At 39.9% G+C, this 23,235-nt stretch overlaps 1 protein-coding gene across 1 annotated transcript; it reads left to right on the top strand.

The window, feature by feature from the left end:
• The first annotated feature begins 3,200 nt into the window (after positions 1 to 3,200).
• Positions 3,201 to 23,235, top strand: cpda (carboxypeptidase D, a). Its single transcript, XM_042413774.1, has 21 exons — positions 3,201 to 3,999; positions 5,534 to 5,781; positions 10,151 to 10,293; positions 10,508 to 10,677; positions 11,281 to 11,687; positions 11,833 to 12,024; positions 12,812 to 12,979; positions 13,296 to 13,405; positions 13,630 to 13,732; positions 14,189 to 14,331; positions 14,434 to 14,603; positions 14,702 to 14,962; positions 15,097 to 15,292; positions 15,625 to 15,760; positions 15,936 to 16,082; positions 16,960 to 17,058; positions 17,174 to 17,238; positions 17,462 to 17,593; positions 17,715 to 17,900; positions 20,082 to 20,184; positions 20,788 to 23,235. Exons 1-21 carry the CDS (start codon positions 3,314 to 3,316, stop codon positions 21,012 to 21,014), a joined length of 4,092 nt encoding a protein of 1,363 aa, XP_042269708.1. The 5' UTR covers positions 3,201 to 3,313; the 3' UTR covers positions 21,015 to 23,235.

Raw genomic sequence — 23,235 nt, 5'->3', positions numbered from 1 at the left:
AAAAAAGAGTGATTGAAAGAATTAAGGAAAGAAAAAAGAAAAAAGAAAAAAGAAAAAAGAAAAAAAAAACAACCTCTGAAGAAAGGCCGCTGACTGACAACCCACTGAGAAGAGAAGAGGAAGGAGTTAAAGGGCCTGATGATGTCACTCAGACTCATTGCCCCTCATTTCCTGTTGGGTAAACATGGTGCCAGCAGGTGCAAGAATAAATGGGCAACTTAAAATAAAAAACAATACAAGAGTCTGCTGATAACCTTCATTGTGCTTGGTTGTGATTTATTTGTATTCACCGGTTATATGTTGCAATACATTTCACTAAGACTTCTACATTAAACTACAACCATTTACAGTTAAGAAATGCTATTATAACATGTAGACATTACTCCTCCTTAATACCTTAAACATGTTCCACATTAAGCTGGCTTCAAAGCAGAGCATTGTAAACTAGAATTGTTCTTGCACTGAAGTGTCACATAAAATATGCATTTAGAGATAATGTAAGACCCTCCATGGAGGTTATTGCCCAAAGAGTTAGGACATCCTAGAAGAATGGACCTAACAGATCTTGGGCCGTATGAAGCTACCCTTTGATGAACACCACACAAGCATCACCAGCTTTTAGTCAATGCTAATGGTTCATTATTGGAAATCATGGGCAACAACCAGGATTGTGAGAAGACCAATAACATTATATCAGAGAGAATATACGCTTAAATTCAAACAAATTAGATGTATTTTGGTTGCTTCACCCGGATATACAATATAAAGGTTACTGATAACAGCATTGATAAGAGAACCACACAGTGAAATTCATTTTCACTTAGATCCCTGCTGTTTTCTCTGTTTAACTTCAGTAAACAAAGAGCAGCCAGTCAGCATAACTTTGATCCTCATAAAACAAAGAATTTTGTTTGCTTATGGATTTTTTTTTTTTTGCATGCTGCATGTCAATCCGGTTCATCTCTGGAGTTCACTTACAGAATTAGAGGCATATTACTACCAAGTAAATATAATGGGTGCCAAGTCTCTAAAGCATGGTTAAACACTTTTTCTAATGCAAGTGCGGATGATATTAGTGTCTACTCTTGAGGAAAAGGGGTTCAATATGATTCAAACACTTATGGATACTGCTGAGCGTCTGCTTTTCTGACTTTTTTCATAGTCTGCAACAGAAAAAGACATGAAAAGGTGTGCCCTGCAGCTTTAGGGAAGGGATAATATAAACAGTAGAGATTCAGGGAAGATTTTCAGGATTTTTTAGGCACAGAGAGATAAAACATACATACAGCAACTCTCACACCCACAGCAGAAAATAAAAAAAATATAAAACATATTTTCCAAGTAATAAATAGCCCCATAACATGTTAATTAACACAAACAATTGTACATGCTCAGATAAGACAGTTCAAACAAGGCACGTATAATCTATTGGGAATAAAGAGCTGAAGACAGAGTTAGCAGGTAAAGAAAGATAATAGATAAAAAGAGGAAATTATGAAAGAAAGGGGTGAGATTTGTCGAGTTTATTGGTCATTTATGTTGAATTCTTGACATAAAGCCATTAGTTTCCTCATGTACTACAAAGAAAGGAAAAATGCTTCTCAGGTCTCTTGATGACACAGAAGAGGGTTGACTGGGACCCCCACCTTACTGAAATTACACGTATGTTTAGAGGTTAACAAATAGTTGTTATGCTTAAAGTTTCACTACTAAGATGTTACATCCTAACATGCAAGAAATTATTCAAATCAAGCTGAAATAAATACATTCAGTGAAGCAGCTTTAACAACCAAATTTGAAAAAAAATTGCTCATAGTATCAGTGGTGAGCCAGATGTGTTTAATGCAAAGTGGGGTAAAGTTTAAAGTTACTTACTTAATATGCTGGCAAACAGATTACCGAGACATTACAAAATATTATGTCAGACATAGTATAACTATTAATATGATTAATTAGGTAATCAATTGATTTATCTCATTTAGGAAGAAAAATGCACAAGTTAAACTCAATGGTCTGGGCTTAGGGTCGGGTAGGGAATAGTTGTTGTGCTTTGATGATTTTGTTTGTTTTTCTGTTTGTTTGATTGTGTGTTTATTTGTCTATCAGTCTCTTGTGTGTGGCTGCAATCAGGCAAACGCCTGCACAGCCACAAATCACACACTGAGAGACTGAGGACGTGTTTCTCCCTACAGGCTATCAGAGCCATCAACAAATTCTTGAAGGACCATATACCGAAAGACATTCACTAAGGTCTCTCATGTAAAACCAGAAACTGCACTGACATGCACATTTATATTTTGCACTACTGCAATTTAAATACAGTTATCACCTCACACTGTTCACTTTATAACCATGTTTACTCCTCTACCATTTTGCTCTTATCAATAGTTCTATGTTTTGTATATTTTGCACGACTGCTATTCAAATACCGTTGTCAGCTTATCTTCTGTTCACTTTACAACCATGTTTACACTTTTACTATTTATCAATCGTTTTATTTTAATTGTTGGCTCTTCCATTAATAGATATAGACATAGATTTTGTAAATATTAGCTCAGCTTTTAGAATTTCTTGTACTTGTATTGTGCACCGTCTGGGGGTTTGGCGCAACATTTCACTATTCATACTTGTATGCATATGTGACAAATAAAAATCTTGCTCTCTCTCTGTACATTATGGACTTATTACCCATCTTATTTTCTATCTATGATATAAGACTCAGGTTGGCTGGATTTTGTTTATTTGGAAAGATATGGTAAAAACAAAAACGGTAAGAAAAAAAACACATAAAAAATACACACACACACACACATACACACACACACACACAATCTTTTTTTTATATTATTAAAAAAACATGTTACATGTAAACATGTACAACAGGGTCCACATACAAAAAAGTACACGTTTTAAGGCGGAAACGAGCGCTCTCGTTGTTTTCCTAGGATGGTGAAGTCATGACCTACTCTACTCTACTTCTGATTGGCTTACCGTGATGTTATTTCCCTACCTCTAACCAATCACTCAGCCCTCATGCCTCAATCTAACCAACCCAACCAACGAAGGCGACGAATACTAGCCAATCAGAGGCAGAGTAAGGAGGGTGATATCGTCGCCATCCTAGGAAAAAATGTTTTGGCCCTCTGGTGTACCTTTAAAAACACGTCATCGGCGTGAAGTCCCGCCCCTGTGAGGTGAAAGGGAAGTTGAGTCAAACAACAGGCCAGACTGCCTCTGACAGGGAAAATACGTCTGTCACCAGGGAGCCAAACACTCGTAAAATTTTATTTTCTGGTGTGTTTTTTAGTCGTAAATGTCCGAATGGTGTAGAAGAAGAAGACGCATCATCATGGCAGACGTTTGGGAGCCGCTGTTGGCGACGCCGAAACTACGGGTGTCACTTTTCGCCTTTCTTCTCTTTCTTGTTGTCTCCCCTGGTGACGCCAGATTGCACCGGATAAGAAGCGCCAACCCCCCGACGGAGGAAACGGTAGAAACTTACGACAAATACTACAATTATGTCGACCTAACCGGGCGATTACAGTCCTTGGCTCAGAAACACCCTCACATAGCTAACCTGTCGAGCATAGGTCAGTCTGTGGAGGGCAGGGAGCTCTGGGTGATGCGGATCACCAAGGAGCCCAACATAGACACACCGGGGAAACCAAGATTTAAATACGTAGGAAACATGCACGGCGATGAAACCGTGTCCAGGCAGGTGCTGATGTACCTTGTAGAGTACCTGCTTACGAAATATGGGGAAGACCCGCGCATTACTGAGCTGGTGAACACCACGGATATTTACATCATGCCCAGCATGAACCCCGACGGTTTTGAGAGGTCCCAAGAGGGGGACTGCAATGGCGACAAGGGGGGTCGAAATAACGCCAAAGATGTTGACCTCAACAGGAGCTTTCCTGACCAGTTTGATGGGATAACTGTCGACCCAGATAACATCCCCGAGGTCATGGCTGTGATCAGATGGATCCAGGAGAAAAAGTGAGTCTCTCTGCTCCAGAAAAACCTTCTTTCCAGAAGCTGTTGTCCTACTAAACACCTGAACCGGACTGTTATTAACCTGGATTTTACATTTCACATCCCTCCTTTAATCCCTGCACTGGTCACTTTTTCATATTATTTCATCAAACTGGATTTAACATTGTACATTGCATTCAGCCTCCACTGTTGCATAATTTAATTATTTATTGCACGTGTCACATTAAATTTTAACACTTATCATCTTCATACACTTGATTTCTTTGTCCATATTTACTTTGTACAGTCAATGTTTCATTTCAAGTTTTATATCCTATTTTTGAAATAGGATAGAAAACTTGAAACATTTTAAATGTCTAAGTTTTCATTTAATGTTAGTACTTCTAGTACTACTTTTCATTATTATTATTACCCTACTCTTATTCTGTTTTTATTCCTCTATGTTGCTTGTGGGAGCAAACACCAAGACACATTCTTTGTATGCTTGCATACTTGGCTAAAAAGCAGACTCTGAAACACACTCGTCTGACCCTTACTGCCACATAATCCACAGTCTCCAGTTGTTTGAGGTCTTGTTGTCTGGAACACAGTTGGAGTAGCTTCTGTAAACTTCACTGACCCTTTTTGGTCAGTGTGTCTCTCACAGTAGAGGATTTGGAGTGTGACAAATATGTCATATCAATGAGTAACTCAATTCTGAGTCTCCTTTTATTTATTCAGCCCCGAGGGGGTAGCAGATGTGATTAATAGTAATAATCTCAGCAACAACTGGGGAAACCATAATGGCATGAAGTTCATCTGGGGGTAGCCCTTCGCCTTAGCCGTTTTGGTAGTTCATCAATCGGTTGATCCAAAGTTTTAGCTTCTCAAATGTGAGATTTGTTTGATGTGTTGTTGTTTTTTCTTTTAAATCAATGTAAACTGAATATTTTTGGTTTTTAGACTGGTCGGGACAAAACAAGAAATTTCAAGACTTGGGTTCTGCAATACTATGATGGCCTTTTTCCACTATTAGCTGACGTATTTTAGACCAAATGACTAATCTAAAAACCTATCCACAGATTTTTGATAATGAAATTAATCACTAGTTGCAGCCCTGATTTGGAGAGCGATAAACATTTTTGTCAACGGGCAACTCAGTCTTCTTCTTTGTTATGACCTCAGGGGAAAACAGATGTGACTCATAGTAAAATCAGCAGGAACTGATTCCCCGGGACACAGTAATGATAATTGTGTGTTGGTCTGAGGCTCACTCGGAAAACTGGATTTGAGGCCTGCATGTTGACAAATATTTTTCCTGCTAAAGTGGCCTTGCCAGCTCCAGGGCTGCTCAGCAAAAAGGGAAATTACCTCTAAACAGCTTCACACTACATTACAATGTTTGTTTGAGGTACAGCGAAGTTGTTTCCTCATAACTAACAATGGATAGGTTTGCATTTTTTCAATTTATCTTGATGTGATGCAGTGCATATTGTTTTAAGATGAACTTGAACCTATCTTTAAAGACTGCTGCTAAAATTTGTATTTTTCTCTCAAGGTTCGTGCTGTCAGGGAACCTGCACGGTGGTACTGTGGTTGCCAGTTACCCCTTTGATGACTCGGCCTTCCATCAGCGGCAGGGCCACTACAGCCAATCGGAGGACGATGGCCTGTTTCGTTACTTGGCCCTGGTGTATTCCAAGAACCACCCTGAGATGAAGACTGGCGAGCCCAACTGTCCCGATGCCCAAGATGAAACTTTTGAAGATGGCATCACCAATGGGGCGCAGTGGTATGACGTACCTGGTAAGAAAACCCCTTTTTCCTTGAGTTCAATACCTTGTTTATTTATTTTGGAAATAATCAATGTAGATTAATCTCATTATTTCACATACTGCAATGATATTTTTGTGTTGTGTTACACCATTGTCTCCTAACAACTTTATTCTACCTTCTCACTTTTTGTTATTGAGCTAAAAGTCTGATGTGAGATACCTAGGCTGTGTGTCGTCATAGAAACGATCAATGGGAATAGTTGGAGGTCTTTGAACGAAGGCCTATTGTAGTATCTCCACTCATGGTTCTTTTATATATTTGTTGTGGGCAGCAGGCAAAGTAAAAATCCTGTTAAAATATTTGTATTGGAAGTCTAACCTGTGTTGCTGCGTGACGTCTCCCCATCTCAAAGCCAAGAATGTGTCTTTTTATTGTTAGACTGTTTACATCTTTTGTGGGTTTGTGCAAGCTACGACCTGTTTGAAGACACGCAGGGACAAACGATTTCCTTTAAACTTGGTGTTGTGCAGCTTAAGCTATTGTCACGCCGAGCTTTTCTCTGGCTACGGATCACAAGTAAAACAATCATTTGCCTGTCTTTTCTTAGCAGAACAGCTTCAGCTACATTCCGGAAAACAACTTGAACTATTTTGTTCACCAAAGCTGCTTAGAGGTGGACTCTAGTAGCCCGATTCCCTCATTTAATAAGCTCAGTTAAAAAGAAGTAATCATGAGAGCTGTTACAGTTCATATCGCTGCACTGTATAACCTCTTATAGATGGTATAAAAGTTTTTTTTAATAAAGCCACACAGTAGAGATGCGACTGAGCCAAAAATCATGTCAGACTCACTTTTCTGTCACAGCAGCCAGGTGTGGCGTGGTTTTGGCTTTACCAGGTGTCAAAATGCTGAAAAATGAAAAGCACTGAAGCTCAGAGTGCACTACTCATCATGTTTATCTGCCGAAGCCTGTAATTACTAGTCTTAGTACACCTTATTCAGGATTACATCGACTCTTCTGACTGATTTTTGTATGTGTTTCTGTTCTCTGAATAAGTGTCTTCAGGTTGAGAAATGGCTCTTCTCTCCATCACGCGGGCAGAAACTTGATCGGCATAGTCTCTACTTTTTGTTTTGTTGGTTTGTCGGGGGGGGTTGGGAGGTGGTGATGTAAGGTGTCACCAGTTCATGTTACCGCACTGCTTTTCCTTGCTTCTGTTTGAAGTGTGTCAGATATTTTGTGTGCATACTATACTTACTGATTTCCATTAGCAAAGCCATCTACTGCAGGTGCATGTAGTGTTTTTTGCTGCCCAATTAAGTCACTACAATTCACTTCCAAACTCGACTGATTCATCAGGACAATATTTCCATCAGCTTATGAGTTTCTGGTTCTTAGGCTTACAATAGCTCAATTCAGAGTTTGTGGTGTTTATTAAGTGACACTAAAGTGAAGAGTGTATGTGTGATGGTGTTAGAGGCTGTTGGTGAGAAATCTAAAGCCTGTTAATAAAAATAGTTTCCTTAAGATCAGCTTTAAGGTTGCCAATTTAATTTACTGGCCTTGTCCTGTCAGATTTTGTAATATTAGGAAGTAAATAGACAATTTCAGGATTAAAAAAAACAAGTATTTGCTCTTGTTGCAGGTCACTTTAAGCACTTGAAGCTCGATTGTGTCATGACAAGTCACAGGATCAGTTTATCACTAGGAATGAACTGGAGCAGTCAATCATTACCAAAGCCACACACACATTACAAAGCACACTTGTAAACACCAGCCAGAGTTTGCTATTACTTATCTTTGTAAATCTTGGCTTTAATTGTCATCAGGAACTAGAAGCACCGTGAATAGAGAATGAAGATGAGCTAGTTTGTTGTTGCTGTTTCAGGCTGTAATACAAACTAGTTATTTAAACTCTCAGTTGCATCAATGTCTGCTTCAGTGACAATGCTTGTATCTGTCTCGATGGATGAAATGTCACAGCTAAAACTGGGTTAATGTCAGATGATGGAAACGGTCACAAAATGTGTGACATGAGTGGCCCAGGCAGAGCGCCAGGACCAGGACCCGGAGTCAGGAGCAGGAGATTTTTTGTGTGGCAGTCAGAGCTTGAAATAATAACATGTTATCTTGACTCTAAATCTTTTGACACAGTCTAGTCTCGGTGGATGTCCTTTATTTTAATTACTAACCCTCAACGAATGGCACTGTTGTTGAAAATGTGGTGTTTTTTTTCTTAAGCCTCTTCTGCGTGTGTTTACATGCATGCTGTATGCTTTGTTGAGACTGTTTCCTATTTTTCATCAAGTTAGAATTGAAACAGTAATGTTTATTGTTCATTTGTTCAAAGCGGTAGGCCTATTTTAATACAGCGTGTGTTGAAAGATGCACATCACTGCCTTTTAGAAATGCAAAAGAACAAGGTCCGGAACATAATTTTACTGTATGAAAATGCAGCTGTATTGCTGCGATAATCTGAGTGCCGTGCAAGTGCCTGACAAAGACACTCTTAGCAGCTTAACTGCTAACAGTCATATAACATTAATACTTCCTTAAAAAGCATTACTTCTTGAATTAACAGTTCAAACGTTCAACCAACAAAAGAGATGCTTTATCGCAATGTACTGCTTAACCCCTGAAGTCCTCCCATATTAGCAGCCTCCCTGTGCCTACACAGAGCGCTCAGCTGCTAGCACTGACTTTGGCTCCATTGTCTGGTGGCTGGTTTCCTGCTAAGTTGAGGGTGTGTCACAGGGTCCGGTACATAGACAGGATATTTAAGGTTAGGGCTGCCATAGTCTGTCTGTGTGTTTGTCAAACTCTATGAGCATAAAGGAGATGTTTGTTTTAAGTGATTTGCGTAAAAGACAATGGTAGCCTGATTCTACTTAAATTACTTAGCTCAAGACGAAGCCAAACATCTTGTGCTTTGTGAAAAGGTTAAATTTAGGTTAATGTTGTTTGTCAGTTTGGTTTCCACACACTGTCGCAGCTGAATGTTGGTGGAGGGTTATTTGCTGTCATTAGCAGGAGACATTTTGTTAAGTGCTTGGTGTGTTTTGGTTGACATAGCACCCTGCTGTCTCTGCTGCCACCACAGGAGGTAAAACCTCAAGTGAATCACTCTGACACATCTCCACACACAACTCATATTCACAATAAGCTCAGAGGGCATGGTCCCTATTGTCCTGTGTAAATGTTTGTAACTACTACTGATAAATTAGCCAGGGGCATACAACAGGCATATCTGTTCTGTGAAACATATCCGATGAGTTGTTAAGAGTTTATCACGTCTTCTGAAGTTGCCTGTTCCAGTTTCCAGTAAATGACCTGGCAGCCGGTCACCCTTCCCAAGTTTCAGCCTGCTGAACAGCTGTTGCTTGACCCAGGATGACTCTGAAAAACTTGCGATTGTGGTGTATATTTTGGTACATCTGCTCTCAGAGCCACGGCGTGTACCACATCGCAGCCTGCAGCTTTTCTCCTTAGGTTGTAAGCGATGCATTGTAATTTTCTTTACTGCATTTCCTGCAGTTACCAAAGTCAGTAAGTAATGTGGCTTTCAGGAGGATGTCATCACCAGACAAGCAAATGAAATGAAAATGAAACGAAGTTAATGATATAGTTTGCAAAAGGCTCAGAATAAGTGGTATGCAATGTTTTAAACTTCCCATATCGAAATGTGATACAGTATTAGAGAATGTTAAAGTCTTGTTGTTATTTTAGCCTGTTCAGCATTTAAGTTGATGACTGTGTTTTAATCTAAGTTTGTGTGTTAAGAAATAGACCAACGTTTTCTGTTGTGGTTTGGTTGATGTCTTCCTCATTTAGTCTGTTAGGTGGCTGGTTCCTTTGCTGAAGTTTTTTGTCCATGTTTGGTGTGTGAGCCCTTTCCCTTGCAAAATGGCAAATGGTGGCTGTTTTTATTGGGTTCCCACTGGCCACCCAGCAGGCAGTCATGGCAACCCTGTAGTGACGGAGGCTCTGGCTGCCTGCTGTCGTTCCAGTAGGATGGCCGGCCGAACGGCCTGCCCTCCTGTCTGTCTCTTCTGTTTGCCTTACTGGAAGGCTGGATTGGCTGCTGCACTACGGATGTCCTGGCTTGTTGCCACATTAAACACTATCTTTAAATTGTGGCATAGAGGAGACATAGACAGGCTAAAGCCTTTCCAGATAGTTTCTTGACTCAATTGCTGGCCTAGCACCAGTAGGGGCCTAAATTTAGTGAAACTGCATGTTAAAGGATTTACTTTATGAGTACATGTGTTGTGTACACACCAGTTAAATATACATATATCCTTCTCTTTAATGTATTTTTCATGTTTTTGAATGTAACATTGATTAAAATGTGCCATTTCTAACATGCTTGATTTGTTGTATTTCTGTTTTGTTATCCAGGAGGGATGCAGGACTACAATTATCTCTATGGAAATTGTTTGGAAATTACCATGGAGCTGAGCTGCTGCAAATATCCTCTTTCTACCGAGCTCCACAAGGAATGGGATCTGAACAGGGAGTCATTACTGGCCTACATAGAGAAGGTGGAGCTTATATCTCACAAAAGGAGCTATGATACAACAGCATTCATTATTATAATGCACTTTCTGTTTTTTGTTTATTTAAAAGGATAATGATTCCCCAATTGAAACATATCTTTTAACTTTGGTTTACAGATACTGCTTTTATTCATTTTAATCTTATGATGCTAAAGTTCAGCTAGATGTCCTTAGTTTTTACAATGTTGTCGTTTTCCAGGTCCATATTGGTGTCCGTGGCTACGTGAAAGACGCCATCAGTGGTGCTGCTCTCACCAACGTCAGTATTTTGGTGGCAGGCATCCGCCACAACCTGACCACAGGACAGTATGGAGACTACTACCGCCTTCTGCTCCCAGGAACATACAACATCACAGCTGTAGCCCAAGGGTGAGTAATACTAATGAACTTCCTTCTCATAGCAGCTTTTCACATACAGGGTGTGCAAAGCATTATGAAAGGCATTCAAGGACAGTACATGAGAAATGGTGGTTAATAATTGTCAGTAAACATGTTTTTTCAACTCGCAAGAAACCGTTTGATCCACTATTAAAACTAGGTAATGTAGATGCAATATGGGAAAAGGAAAGATTTGACAAAGTGTTGTTTGAATTCATTGCAAAGACCAAAGACAGCCCAGCAAATGGTGCATTCATTACTTCCTGTTGTCTCATGATTCTTGCCAAATCACAATGAGAAAAGCAAAATTTGCAGTCTAGTTTTTCAAACAAAGAGGCTTAGTCTCCATGTCTTGGCTAGACTTTCCCTTATGTGCTGCACAAAAAAAGCGAATAACATCAGTTACTTCCTCGAAGTAGTAGCTCTTTGTTAGTGAAGTGAAGAAAACCACATTCTTTGTTCAAGGACTTCCTGGTAGAGACACTTAGTGGAAACTGCACTGTCTTTGTTGTGGCAACTGTGTCATTTAATTTTGGTACATCATGTTGCTTTTAAGGTGGAATTGAAGTCCTCAAGCATGTTATCTTTACACAGGTACGCATCAATGACTGTCCACAATGTCCAGGTTGTAGATGGCAAACCCACAGAACTTAACTTTACCCTGGCACCTGTGGTCAGTGATACTGCAGGTAGCATCACTGTGCCCACAACTTCCACACCATTGACCAGTGATCCAAATATCTCCACCACTACTATCAACTCCACCTGGGTGGTACCTTCTGAGGGAAACAAGAGCAGCCTTCCTGTGTTTCCACCTGAAGAGCAGCCCACTCAGCCGCAGGTGTTTCGCCACCACAACTACGCAGACATGGAGCTTTTCTTACGCATGTACAGCAGCAAGTTCCCATCCATTACCCATCTTGACTCTATCGGCCAGTCAGTGGAAGGCCGGGAGCTCTATGTGATGGTCATCTCGGACAACCCCACTGTTCATGAGCATGGTATGTTCTAGAGGGTTGTTTAATAGAGTCATTGAGTGATGGTTCATTGTGTTTATATGTCATGAAGTTTATGCCTTTAACTGCTCTGTGCATTCTTTGGCAGTATGATATTTTCACTTTGCCTCCCACTCTCTGTTTCCATCAGGTGAGCCAGAGTTTAAGTATGTGGGCAACATGCATGGTAATGAAGTGGTGGGCCGGGAGTTATTGCTCAACCTCATTGAGTACCTGTGCCGTAACTATGGCACTGACACAGAGGTCACTAATTTGGTCAACAACACTCGCATTCACATCATGCCTTCTATGAACCCGGATGGCTATGAGGTAGCTACTGAAGGTAAGAGAAAGAGACACACATACACACATTGTGGGCAAACTCTACACATGTCAGGCAACAGTCAAGAAACACTTTCTGCAACACCTACCAAGTATACATTTTTAAGACATGTAACATGTTAAATATTTTAGTATGCAGGTGTTGGATGTTTTGCTTTAGATGTGAACAAAGGTGTAACATTACAGGAACTGAACTGCAATTTGATCACTTGACTATCATTCATTGTGTGTAAGTGGCTGGGTGCCATGAAATGTACAGAAAATGTAAATGAAACAGGACTTTCAAAGTGACCAGATCACATTCATATACAGTGCAAATCTTTAGTGATCACAAAATATCATATAGTATTCATATTGTCTTTTAGGTTTAGGAGACAGACCATCAGTATTTTTCACAATTTGGTGTTATTTCTGTGCATATAAGCTGTAAAAGCACAAATAACAAATTTTCCTGAAGGGGCTTTACAGTCTGTTCAACATACAACAGCCTCTGTCGTTAGACCCTCTATTCAGATAAGGAAAAATGGTTGAAATGCTGGCGTCAGTTGTTGTGCAGATGCCTGAGTCATACCTGCACAACAGCTGCAGCTTTTTTGCCTCTGTGAATATTTTAAAAGTATGGGAAAATTTCACAAAGCATTTCCTCTGCCTGAAAATATGTTTTAACAAATGGTAAACAGGAAATATAGAGGTGGTGGAGCTGAGAACACTGTACATCCGTAAGAAGGAACAGGTTGTGGTTTCAGATGCATGTCGATCACTCAACACTAGTACTTGTTTCCTCACAGGTGATGTAACGGGATACAAAGGACGCAACAACAGCAACAATTTTGACCTGAACCGTAACTTCCCAGACCAGTTTACCATCATCAAAGCGCCCAGACAGCCAGAGACTATAGCTGTGATGAACTGGCTGAAGAGCCACCCCTTCGTCCTGTCAGCCAACCTCCATGGAGGCAGGGTCCTTTTTTGAGCTTTTAGTAGCACAGATTGTAGTCTTTCATTGTCACGACCATCTTCTGTTCTTTATTAGTTTAATGTTTTATATATTTTGCGTTTTTTTTTTTGAAAACCACAAACAAAATAGAATTTTAAAGTTACTTCAGTAACTGTTAAAGATTACTGCTATGATTTGATATTTTGTTGTATATCCTCAGTTTAAATTTAGATTAAATATGTGTATTTATATACACGATATGTGTATTTAAGTTCGTTTATTTATATCAAATTTGTTTTTCCTTGTTTGCTTTGTCTTATCTTTGTGGAATTTAGGTTCCTTGGTGGTCAACTATCCCTATGATGATGACAAAGAAGGGGTAACACAGTACAGCCAGTGTCCCGATGACAAGGTCTTTCAGCAGGTGGCTAGAGCCTACTCACAGGTAATTGGACATGGTTGCTACTGGATCTGTTTCATGCTGAGATAACGTCTACTTATGGTTTCATGTTATAATGGAAAAACAAAATGTGGAGTTGAGTTGGAGGACAGATAAAAGACCCTGGCTTTTTGTGAAATCTGTGGTGCGACAAGGTTTGAAAACTTGATTACAACGGTACTCATTGTTGAGCTCTCTTGTGTGTGTTTTTTGTGCTCATGTGCGTGCAGGAGAATCCTCTGATGCACAATGGACACCCTTGTGAGGACCTGTACCCTAAGGAGTATTTTCAGGATGGCATCGTCAATGGTGCCAACTGGTACAATGTTCCTGGTATGCCTACATTTTGTCTCCTTTGTTTTTCCACAAGAAATCATCCAAAACACCCATTTAGACTTTATTTTAGATTTTAAGATAATTCACATGATATGGAAGAGTTGTGTCTGTGTATAAAAAAAAAAGCACACAGAGGATATTTCTGTTTTTATATACAAGTTTAGACAGTTGGTTTGTTTGCAAAAGCTGTATTCAGTCAAATTAATACAAAAGAAAAGCTGTAGTTATAAAGTTCAGTGTTACTGGTTCTTCACTAATGGACACAATATTGCAATTACATGGTGGAATAAATCTGACACATTTTGTCTCTATATGTCTGTGTGTAGTCAATCATGAAACCTGTACCTATCATAGATGCTATAATCACATAAAGACTTCTACACATAGGCGCTGTAATGAAAGCTTTAAAGTTTGAGAAGGGAGTTAAAAAGGAAAAACGTTCTTTTTCTCCAGGTGGCATGCAGGACTGGAACTACCTTAACACTAACTGTTTTGAGGTCACCATTGAGCTGGGTTGTGTAAAGTACCCCATGGCCAAGGAACTGCCAAAATACTGGGAACAAAATCGACGGGCCTTACTCCAGTTTATACACCAGGTAATCCCTGGTACAACATTAACATTACCCTAAGCTTTCTCCTCACTTTTTGCATGTTTTGCATCTACTTACATGTATGTGGTTGTGTGTGTGTGTTTGTAGGTCCACAGCGGAATAAAAGGCACAGTGTCTGACTTAAGGGATGGTACAGGCATTCCCAATGCCACCATTAGTGTGAAGGACATAGATCACAGCATCATTACAGCCCACACTGGAGACTACTGGAGACTTCTGGTCCCTGGGACCTATTCTGTCACTGCCTCTGCCCATGGGTAAGATTAGAATATCAAGAGGAAGAAGTGGGGTCTAAAAAACAAACTGAGAATTTCCTAAACAAACTAATATTACTGTTACTCCCTCTGTTTTTCAGATATACACCTGTGACGACGTACGCCACAGTTTCAAAGCATAGAGCGGAGGTAGTGGACTTCAGACTGACACGGATACACTCAGACCCATCTGAGAGGGAGTTCGACAGCTTAATCAAGGACCTCTCTCTAGGCCAGGGTTTAGAGCAGTTGGTGAGGAGCACAGCCACAGAGAACAACTTCCGCTACAAACGCTATAAAGAGCTGTCTGCCTCCCTGAGAGGCCTCACCCTCAACTTTCCCAAAATTACATCATTACGAAGGTGAGCAGGTTTTATCTTGTCCAACCGTGCATATCTGCCAACCAACACCACCTCCCTGCTCTGTGGTTTTTATGCTTTTTATTAATAGATTTTTATAATACTCACCTATAAACTGGTTCCTCTCTTTTGTCTAGCTTTGGCCAAAGTGTGGAGTTTCGAACCATTTGGGCTCTGGAAATCTCCAACAAACCAGGGGAGGCTGAACCATCTGAACCCAAAGTCCGCTTTGTAGCAGGGATCCATGGTAATGCCCCAGTGGGCACAGAGCTGCTGCTGGAGTTTGCTACCTTTCTGTGTATGAACTATGGAAAGAACCCAGTCATTACTAGGGTGAGTTTTGGGGCCCTTCTGGAAATATAGTATTTGATAGCCCCGACTGCTACTGTACATGTATGTATCTACTGTGTTAGCTTCTACCTTTTAAAAAAAACAAAACAAAAAAAAAACACAAAATGTGACTTTTTTTTTTAAATATTTATTTTTTTAAAGCAGTACACAATACTCTTTGTCAATGCAACCTGAGAAGTCCATACCCTTTTTATATCTGGGATTGGGGTTAATCTATTAATTATAATTTTGTTTTGACAGCAATAAAATCTGCTCTAGTAAATATATGGTTCAGCCTTGTCTTTAAATGTTCATTCTCCATTTTCCTTCCCTAGCTGATCAATGAGACACGGATTGTCATCGTGCCATCCATCAACCCAGATGGAAGGGAACAAGCGATTGAGAAACAGTGCACCTCCACCCAGGGCTTGACCAATTCTCATGGAAAGGATCTGGACACAGACTTCTTTGGTTAGTTGTATAGGTTTGTTTCTGTGCAATTAATTTGAGAAGCAGGGAGACCGACAGACAGACAAAAGATAACTTGTCATTTAATCTACTATTGTCAAAGATTGCTTGTATATATTTTCCACTTGTAACAAATCCTTTTCCTGTCTGCTGTCTTTATATGTTTTTTCTTTTTCAGGCAATGCATCACAGCGTGTGGTGGAGGCCCAACCGGAGACCAGGGCGATGATGGACTTGATCCTAGATAAGGGCTACACACTGTCTGTGGCCCTCGATGGAGGCTCCCTCGTTGCTACCTACCCTTATGACAAGCCTGTCCAGTCTGGTAACACTACCATACAAAATTTCTATTATTTTACTGCTTATTCATATTTAAGTTTGTAAGGAATTTGTTTTATCAGGTTATCTAATTTATAGTATATTTACATAAGATTTTAAAATCCTTTAATCTGGGGTGTGAGGGATGGAATCACACACAAGATTGCTAAAGAATTTGCATTTGTCCACCTAACATTTAAATCTTGGAGCAAAATATCTTGACAAGTTGCGGCCAAATTGCCGTAAACTCTGGAATAGATATTCAGAAAGTCCACTGTCAGGCCAAAAGGTCCACATATTTTCAAGAAACATCAAAATCTAATCGGCTGATTTCCGTATTTACTGAGCACATTCACGCTCCCACTAAGATGAACTTCCTCCAGTTGAACACTCCACAAACCTTCCTGTTGCTCCACCTTCGAGTCAGAATATCAACTTGGCACACAGCATACATATTGTATCTAGAATGTAATTGGTTGATTTTGATTAAAATTGCTGAAAAGTGATTCCTCCTTTTTATTTGAATGACACTATAGATGACATATTTCCATTAGTTACAGTACATAGTAACTTTTGTTCTTGTGTCCTACATTTCACACAATGTCTTGATCAAACTAGTGGGGCTGTAGACTTTTGTTTTTTTTTTTTTTTGTTATATAAAATTTTAAAAATGCAGTCAACACACTAATGTGCTTGTCCTCACAGGCTACAGTCTGATTTGACAAGCTTTCCTTTTTTGGCTATAAACGTAATAAAGTCAAGTAACTGCAAGTCACAGTGAGAAAGAAAAACAAACCATCTGAACACTGATTGTCTCTTAACATCACTTAATAGCACTTAACTTGGATTTAACTGACTCACATTTATTTATTCATCATTTCCAGTTGAAAATGAGGGCACTCTGAAGTACTTAGCGAGTGTTTATGCCAAAAACCACCCCAAGATGCACCTCGGGGACACTGGATGTTCAAATAATGGGCAGAGTATGCAATTTAAATATTACAAATAATTCTGGTTGTCATATTGGTATTGAATATATCAGTCGTCATTGATAAGATGATAGTGGTTAAGACCTTATGGAACTTTTCTGTCATTCAGTGGGCAACATCCCAGATGGAATTATGAGGGCCGCAGAGAGACAAAGTCACATGGGGAGCATGAAGGTAAGTCTCTCCACCCCAGTTTCTGTGGTGACAGTTATCACAGTTAGGGGGGTCTCCATCCTGTCATAATTGTGGCATATGATACATACAGTACGGAAGGCAGCACTTGTGTTTTTTCAGGGATGTTTCTGTTTTGATAGCTTGTTAAACTATTTTGAGATCCTGTATTTTCAGTTTGAAAGGTCTGTCAAATCAAATGTGAAAATCATTGTGTGTCTCCCAGGACTTCAGTATGGACTTTGGTCACTGTCCAGAAATCACAGTGTACAGTGGCTGCTGTCTGTTTCCCCCGGCCGAGCAGCTGCCCACGCTCTGGGCAGAAAACAAGAAGCCTCTTCTAAGCATGTTGGTGGAGGTATGCTGCAATATTTTATCAGGGAGCTTTTAGCACATGGCTTAATCTAGCTGTATGTAGATTTTAAACAATTTTATGATTTGTATAACATTGCTTTTCTCTCCATTTCTACCCCATCCAGGTCCATAAAGGGGTGCGTGGCGTGGTGAGGGACAAGAGCGGGAAGCCTATCATTGGTGCCATCATTGTACTGAATGGGGGAGTGAGAGTCTTCTCTGGAGAGGAAGGCTACTTCCGTGCACTGCTGGCACCAGGCAACCACAACATTGAAGCTGTTGCTGATGGCTACCAACAGCAACGGCAAGAGGTACACAGTTATGCACATATCATGTATTATGCAAGCTGGGAATGTAATAAAGAGGTTAATGGTGCAGTAACACTTAACCATTACTTTAATTAATTGGCATTTGCAGGTGATGACAAGTTAATTTAATTTAGAATTTCTGAGTCAGATTTTCCCTCATGAAAAGTTAAACATACAAATGGAGAATTTTCAAATGTCTATATCTACCTCAGATTTATATTAAAACAGGGGGGGCTTTTGAATTTATTTTATGACAAAGTATTTGCTCACAAAAAGTGATATAAAGGCATGTTTGTTTATGCTTAGTAAAACAAGAGGCTGTCTGGTTTTGAGTAAGTATTTTTTATGACAATGTTTTGGAAAGCAGAAACCAGCCCTGGCCTGGTTGTTATCACATGCGATATGCTCTACAGGTGGCGATCATACATCCACACACACAGTAGGATACATTATTTCAGTACTTTACAAGCTTGCAAACAAAGAAACAAACAGACTGAGCACTTTGGACTCAATTTAGATACAAACAATGATTAAAAATGCAGCATGCATTGATATTGACTTCTTTCTGTAGGTCTTGCGTAATTTAACTTGAGGAGCCTGACAGCAAAATTTCAAACATTTGACATTACTTTGTTCATTAAACATTTCAATATAAATCTGTCTACTACAAGGCAAACAAAATATGTCTAAAGTATCAAGAGACAAATGAAAATTTTTTTTCATAGAAAGTCTGTAGAAGAATATTATTTGGGCTCCCCGTTACTGTCTATGTCTATGAAGGGTGTGGGACGGAGCACACAGAATCTCTCCATCACCTCCACCTTTCTGTTTGGCTGCTCTGAAAATTGAAGCGTTGGGTACGCCAGCTCTTTAAACAGATGTTCCTTAATGGTACGTCCCAGCTCCAGACTGTAGACTGCATGCTGCCCGCAAGGACTAAAGAGCGGATCCACCACCAAATGATATGTATGTTGGTACTCTGGTACCGTGAAACCGTGGATCATCAGAGGTCCTGGCTGACTAGTTGGCACACTGCCAGAGCTGTTTTCCTCAAATGTAAGGACTTTGTCACTGTGGGACAGATGGAGGTCTGGAAGAACAGCAGCATTCCTTATATATCTGTCATCCAGTGGCTTTTGGGAGTCTGCTTCACTCTGCTCACACTGGAAGTCCAAATCATGACTCGGAGCCAACATGTATTTCCTCACCTTTGTAGTCTCCCCATATTTCTTAGGACATCGAATATGTCTCCTTAGGCCATAGGGACGCATCTCATACAGTAGCTCTGGAAGTTAAAGCAATATCACTTGGATTGGGTTTACTGTAAAGAAAACAACCAACAAACCATATTGATAATGAATTTAAGATCAAGAGGTGCACTTACTCTTTGACAACAACTCTTTGGGTGTGTGTTCAGACAACATTACATCATTGAATTATGTTTGAAACCATATGGTCTGAAATCCTGGTTTCCCAAGCTCCATTGAGTCCAGCTTTCCCAGTTATTTTTAAACCACATTTAAATAATGACAGTGAATAAATAAGAGACACAAGCCACTTCACTTGCTATGGAGAAATAACAAACGAGTTACAAGAAGTAAATAGAGACTGAAAACTGAGATCCTTGCAATTTACCTCTCAAAAGAAAGCTGAGTAATTTTAAATTTTTATAAGCCAGCGCTCAAATCCTATTTTAGACATGCAAGACAACCTGCAGCAGGTTATACTATGCAATCACACCTGCAAATGAGGCTTGCTAATTAGGTAATTAACAACCTCACTTGTGTAGGGAGCTTCAGCAGACAGCTAAATGCCTGTTGGCTCCACTTGGAAAGACAGTCAGGATGGATAAGAGGAAACGGTAGAGTTTGATGTTTTCTTTTTGTTGTGACATTTTGATAATTTTTTTAAGTTGGTAAAGAAGTAAAGTTTGTAAAACTACAAAACAACTCAATTATTTGGATTTCTCATGCCGTGCCAAGCTTTACGTTGACTGCAGCAGTTTGCAGCTTATATTCAAAGGCTATCACACCTCAATTAAATACAGAAAAAAGAGTTTCATTCAGATGAGAGAGCCCTCCTACTGTTTGCAGAAATTGTAAATCATCATCCCCACATGAATCAAATCCGACACTGTTTTAGGAAGACTCTGAGGTTGACTGAAGTATTTTTGCTGTGTTTCAGGTGGTGGTATCTTCCTATGAAGCTGCTAGCTCCATCGTCATTGAGTTTGACATGGACAACAACATCTTTGGCCTGCCCAGGGAATTTGTGGTGGCCAGTGCAGGTTAGTGCTCCTATGAAATGGCCTTTTCTTACCAGTATTGACTATATGTGTATTATGTGGCTCATCCATGTAAAACTAAACCACTATAATTTTGTATTTTGGATACTGTAATGGGCTAAGACTTCAACATATAGTTTTATGTTGATGTCATGCTGTGTTTTAATGTTGTGAAAAACCTGTTGACAGTGACTATGATTAATTGCTCCTGCAATGCATCTCATGCTACTGATAAAAGTTAAAGAATCAAACACTTCTCCACTTGAATTGTGACCAAATCTAGTATGCTGGTAATCTTTAACACAGACAGCAGGCACATGGCACACTCCCCTATACAAAGTGCTGTACGGTTGAAGTACACTATAGAGGTCTTATTCAGGGCTTTTAAGAGTGGTTTGAAGCCTTAAAATAGTATTTGACTTAAAGAATGGCAAAATGTGTCTCTTTGTATCTTAATCATCAAAATAAAAAATAAAATGACTTCTTTATGAGGTGTGAGATCAAACAATTAAAAAAAAACAGTTGGAACTCTTGCCAGCTAGAAGCTGTGTATACTGTGTACACATGCAGACATGCTCAGATTTGTATTTCTCTTCCGCTCTGCAGCAGCCTCCATGACGGCACTGGTGGTGACGGCGTGCATCATCTGGTGTGTGTGCGCAGCCAAGTCTAATCATCAGAAAGATGGCTTCCATCGCTTGCGGCAGCACCGAGATGATTATGACGACGAGATCCGGCTCACTTCTATGGGCTCCAAGAAGTCTCTGCTTGCTCACGAGTTTCAGGACGAGAGTGAAAGCGATGAGGAGACACTTTACGCCAACAAAATCTGAGAACCATCGCACCAATTTGGCTGTTGGCTCAGTATTTTATTTTGATTTCCCCCTTAAATTTAACCCCCGGCCAACGAGGAACAGGTTGAACTCTTGACAGCGTTTCTGTCTTTATGACTGATTATATGATAAGAGTGATGAAGACACTTTGTTCTGCTACACAAACAAATTCTGAGCACTCACTCAAGTTATATTAGTGCTACTAAATTGATAGTTTTGAAAACATCCTGCTGCTGTCTGGACTGGAGGGCTGGCTTTTTTGTGCTCCATCTCTGCCTGACTGGATCAGGAGAGCGGGAGAGACGGGGGACAAAGAGAGGGAGAAAGAAAGTAAGGTTCAGTCCACTCATCCGTCCTTATAGCAGGTTTTGAGTCCCACAGCTGCTTCATTTCCGAGCCACACAAGAATCCTCTTGTAGACCACTCAGTACCTGTCCTGCCTGGCTAAGGGGTCAAGCCAATAAGTCCAAATAAACCTCTTGTTCAGTGGATGTGTAATGAACTCTGGATGGAAGTGCTTAATCTCACACAATTCCTGCCCCCCCCCCCACCCCCACCCACTGATGTCATCACCATGCATTTCTTTGAATACTGCTTTCAGCTTGGTAATGAGAAATGGAATCTGTCTATTTTATCAAAGACAGCATTGCAACATCGAAGTGTCAGAGCCTTTTGGGAGACTGAATCCAATACTGTGCCTTGGCTTCTGTAAAGTTACAGTCCATTTGGGCTGTAGTATGCGACAGAAAGCAGCAACATAGTGAATAGATAAGTTGGTCCATGCTGGAATTTGATCCATCCTATACTCAGGTGGTAGGAAAAGTAAGAAATTGCTTAAAGGACTGCTGAATTCCCATGTTGCACTGTGCTGGCCTGCCTGGGTTAAGTAGTTTTGTATTTTTCCAGTGTGTTTAACGCTGTGGCCAAAATCATAATGGGAGCGAGCTTCTCAAGAGCTTTAAAGCATCAGGGAGAATCCGTCACCAAGCTTAAATGCAACCTTTATCAGTTAGTGCAGAGGGCGCTGCTGTATGCATGGAGGTCACTTGCACTAAATGGAAAGCAAGGATCGTCCCATATCATTGGCCAAGGAAAAACTATGAATCTCTAAATATGTAATCATGAAAAGAAGAATGTATGTTTATTTTTTCTTTCCTTTTTTTTTTTGTTTTTAAATATAATTTTGTGGGAAAATTTCAAACTGTCTGTACATGGAAAGTTACTGCTGACTTTCATGCATGTCACATCGAGTGTGTTCGCCCCGTTTTTGATCGAGAATGTGCACTCTCACCATTTTTATAATCTGTCACTGTAAGGAATATCATTTTTTTGTTTTGTTTTCATCTGAATGTGTGAGCATTGTCCCCTCTAAACAATACTTTGGACTGCAAAAGTCACACTAAGTTTGTCCGTCCATTAATCATCAGTGTCTACAATGAAAGTCAGAGCCACCCATTCCACACCGTTTAAAGGTCCAGTGCAAAGAAATTCACATTTTCTAAATGCAGTGTAAGACAAAGGGCATAGAATTCACACACAACTTATAATATGTAATTTTACTAATGATAAATGGACCTTAGACTATTTTGGCGCACAAAGGGCATTTAAATTGAAAATTAGTTAGTTTCAAATCATCATTATCATTAGTATGCACTGTTAATAAGTGCTTCAGACAGTTGTTGGGGACACTGACAGATTGCCTTAATGGCTTTGAAGAGCAACATATGGTTGGTGTGTAATGCGGTAATTTCTTTAAACAACTCAATTTGAGTGGGTAAACGGGCACATCAGGGGGACAGGTTTGTGTACAGACATGAAAGTAAACTGGAAACTGATGGGAAGAAGGAAAAACTGAGACCTCTCTGTTGGTATTCCTTGGCTGAAACGTCCACTTTGGTTCAGAATTTTACTTCTAGCAAAATCAGGTGAACCGCCAAAAACCAAAAAAAAAAAAAAGATTTTTCCTTAAATCTCAAGTATTCCTAACTGAATTGTAATCATTACACTGGATCATTTAAAACATCAGGTGGCTCATAAATTGGTAATGCTATGCATGTTTTTCATCACAGTAGTTTGAAAGATTACGCACCTGTTCACTTAAATACATGGTCACTAAGAAACTGCCTTGATTTCCAGTTACTTTGAGGAGAGATTCCTTTCTTCTCCCTTTTAACGAATGCAGCTGTCACCAGTAACATTAAACCTGATGTCTGTGTAGAGA

The sequence above is a fragment of the Thunnus maccoyii genome, chromosome 6 (assembly GCF_910596095.1).
Source record: "Thunnus maccoyii chromosome 6, fThuMac1.1, whole genome shotgun sequence".
Taxonomy (NCBI): Eukaryota; Metazoa; Chordata; class Actinopteri; order Scombriformes; family Scombridae; genus Thunnus; species Thunnus maccoyii.
This window is presented reverse-complemented; position numbering and strand designations above follow the sequence as displayed.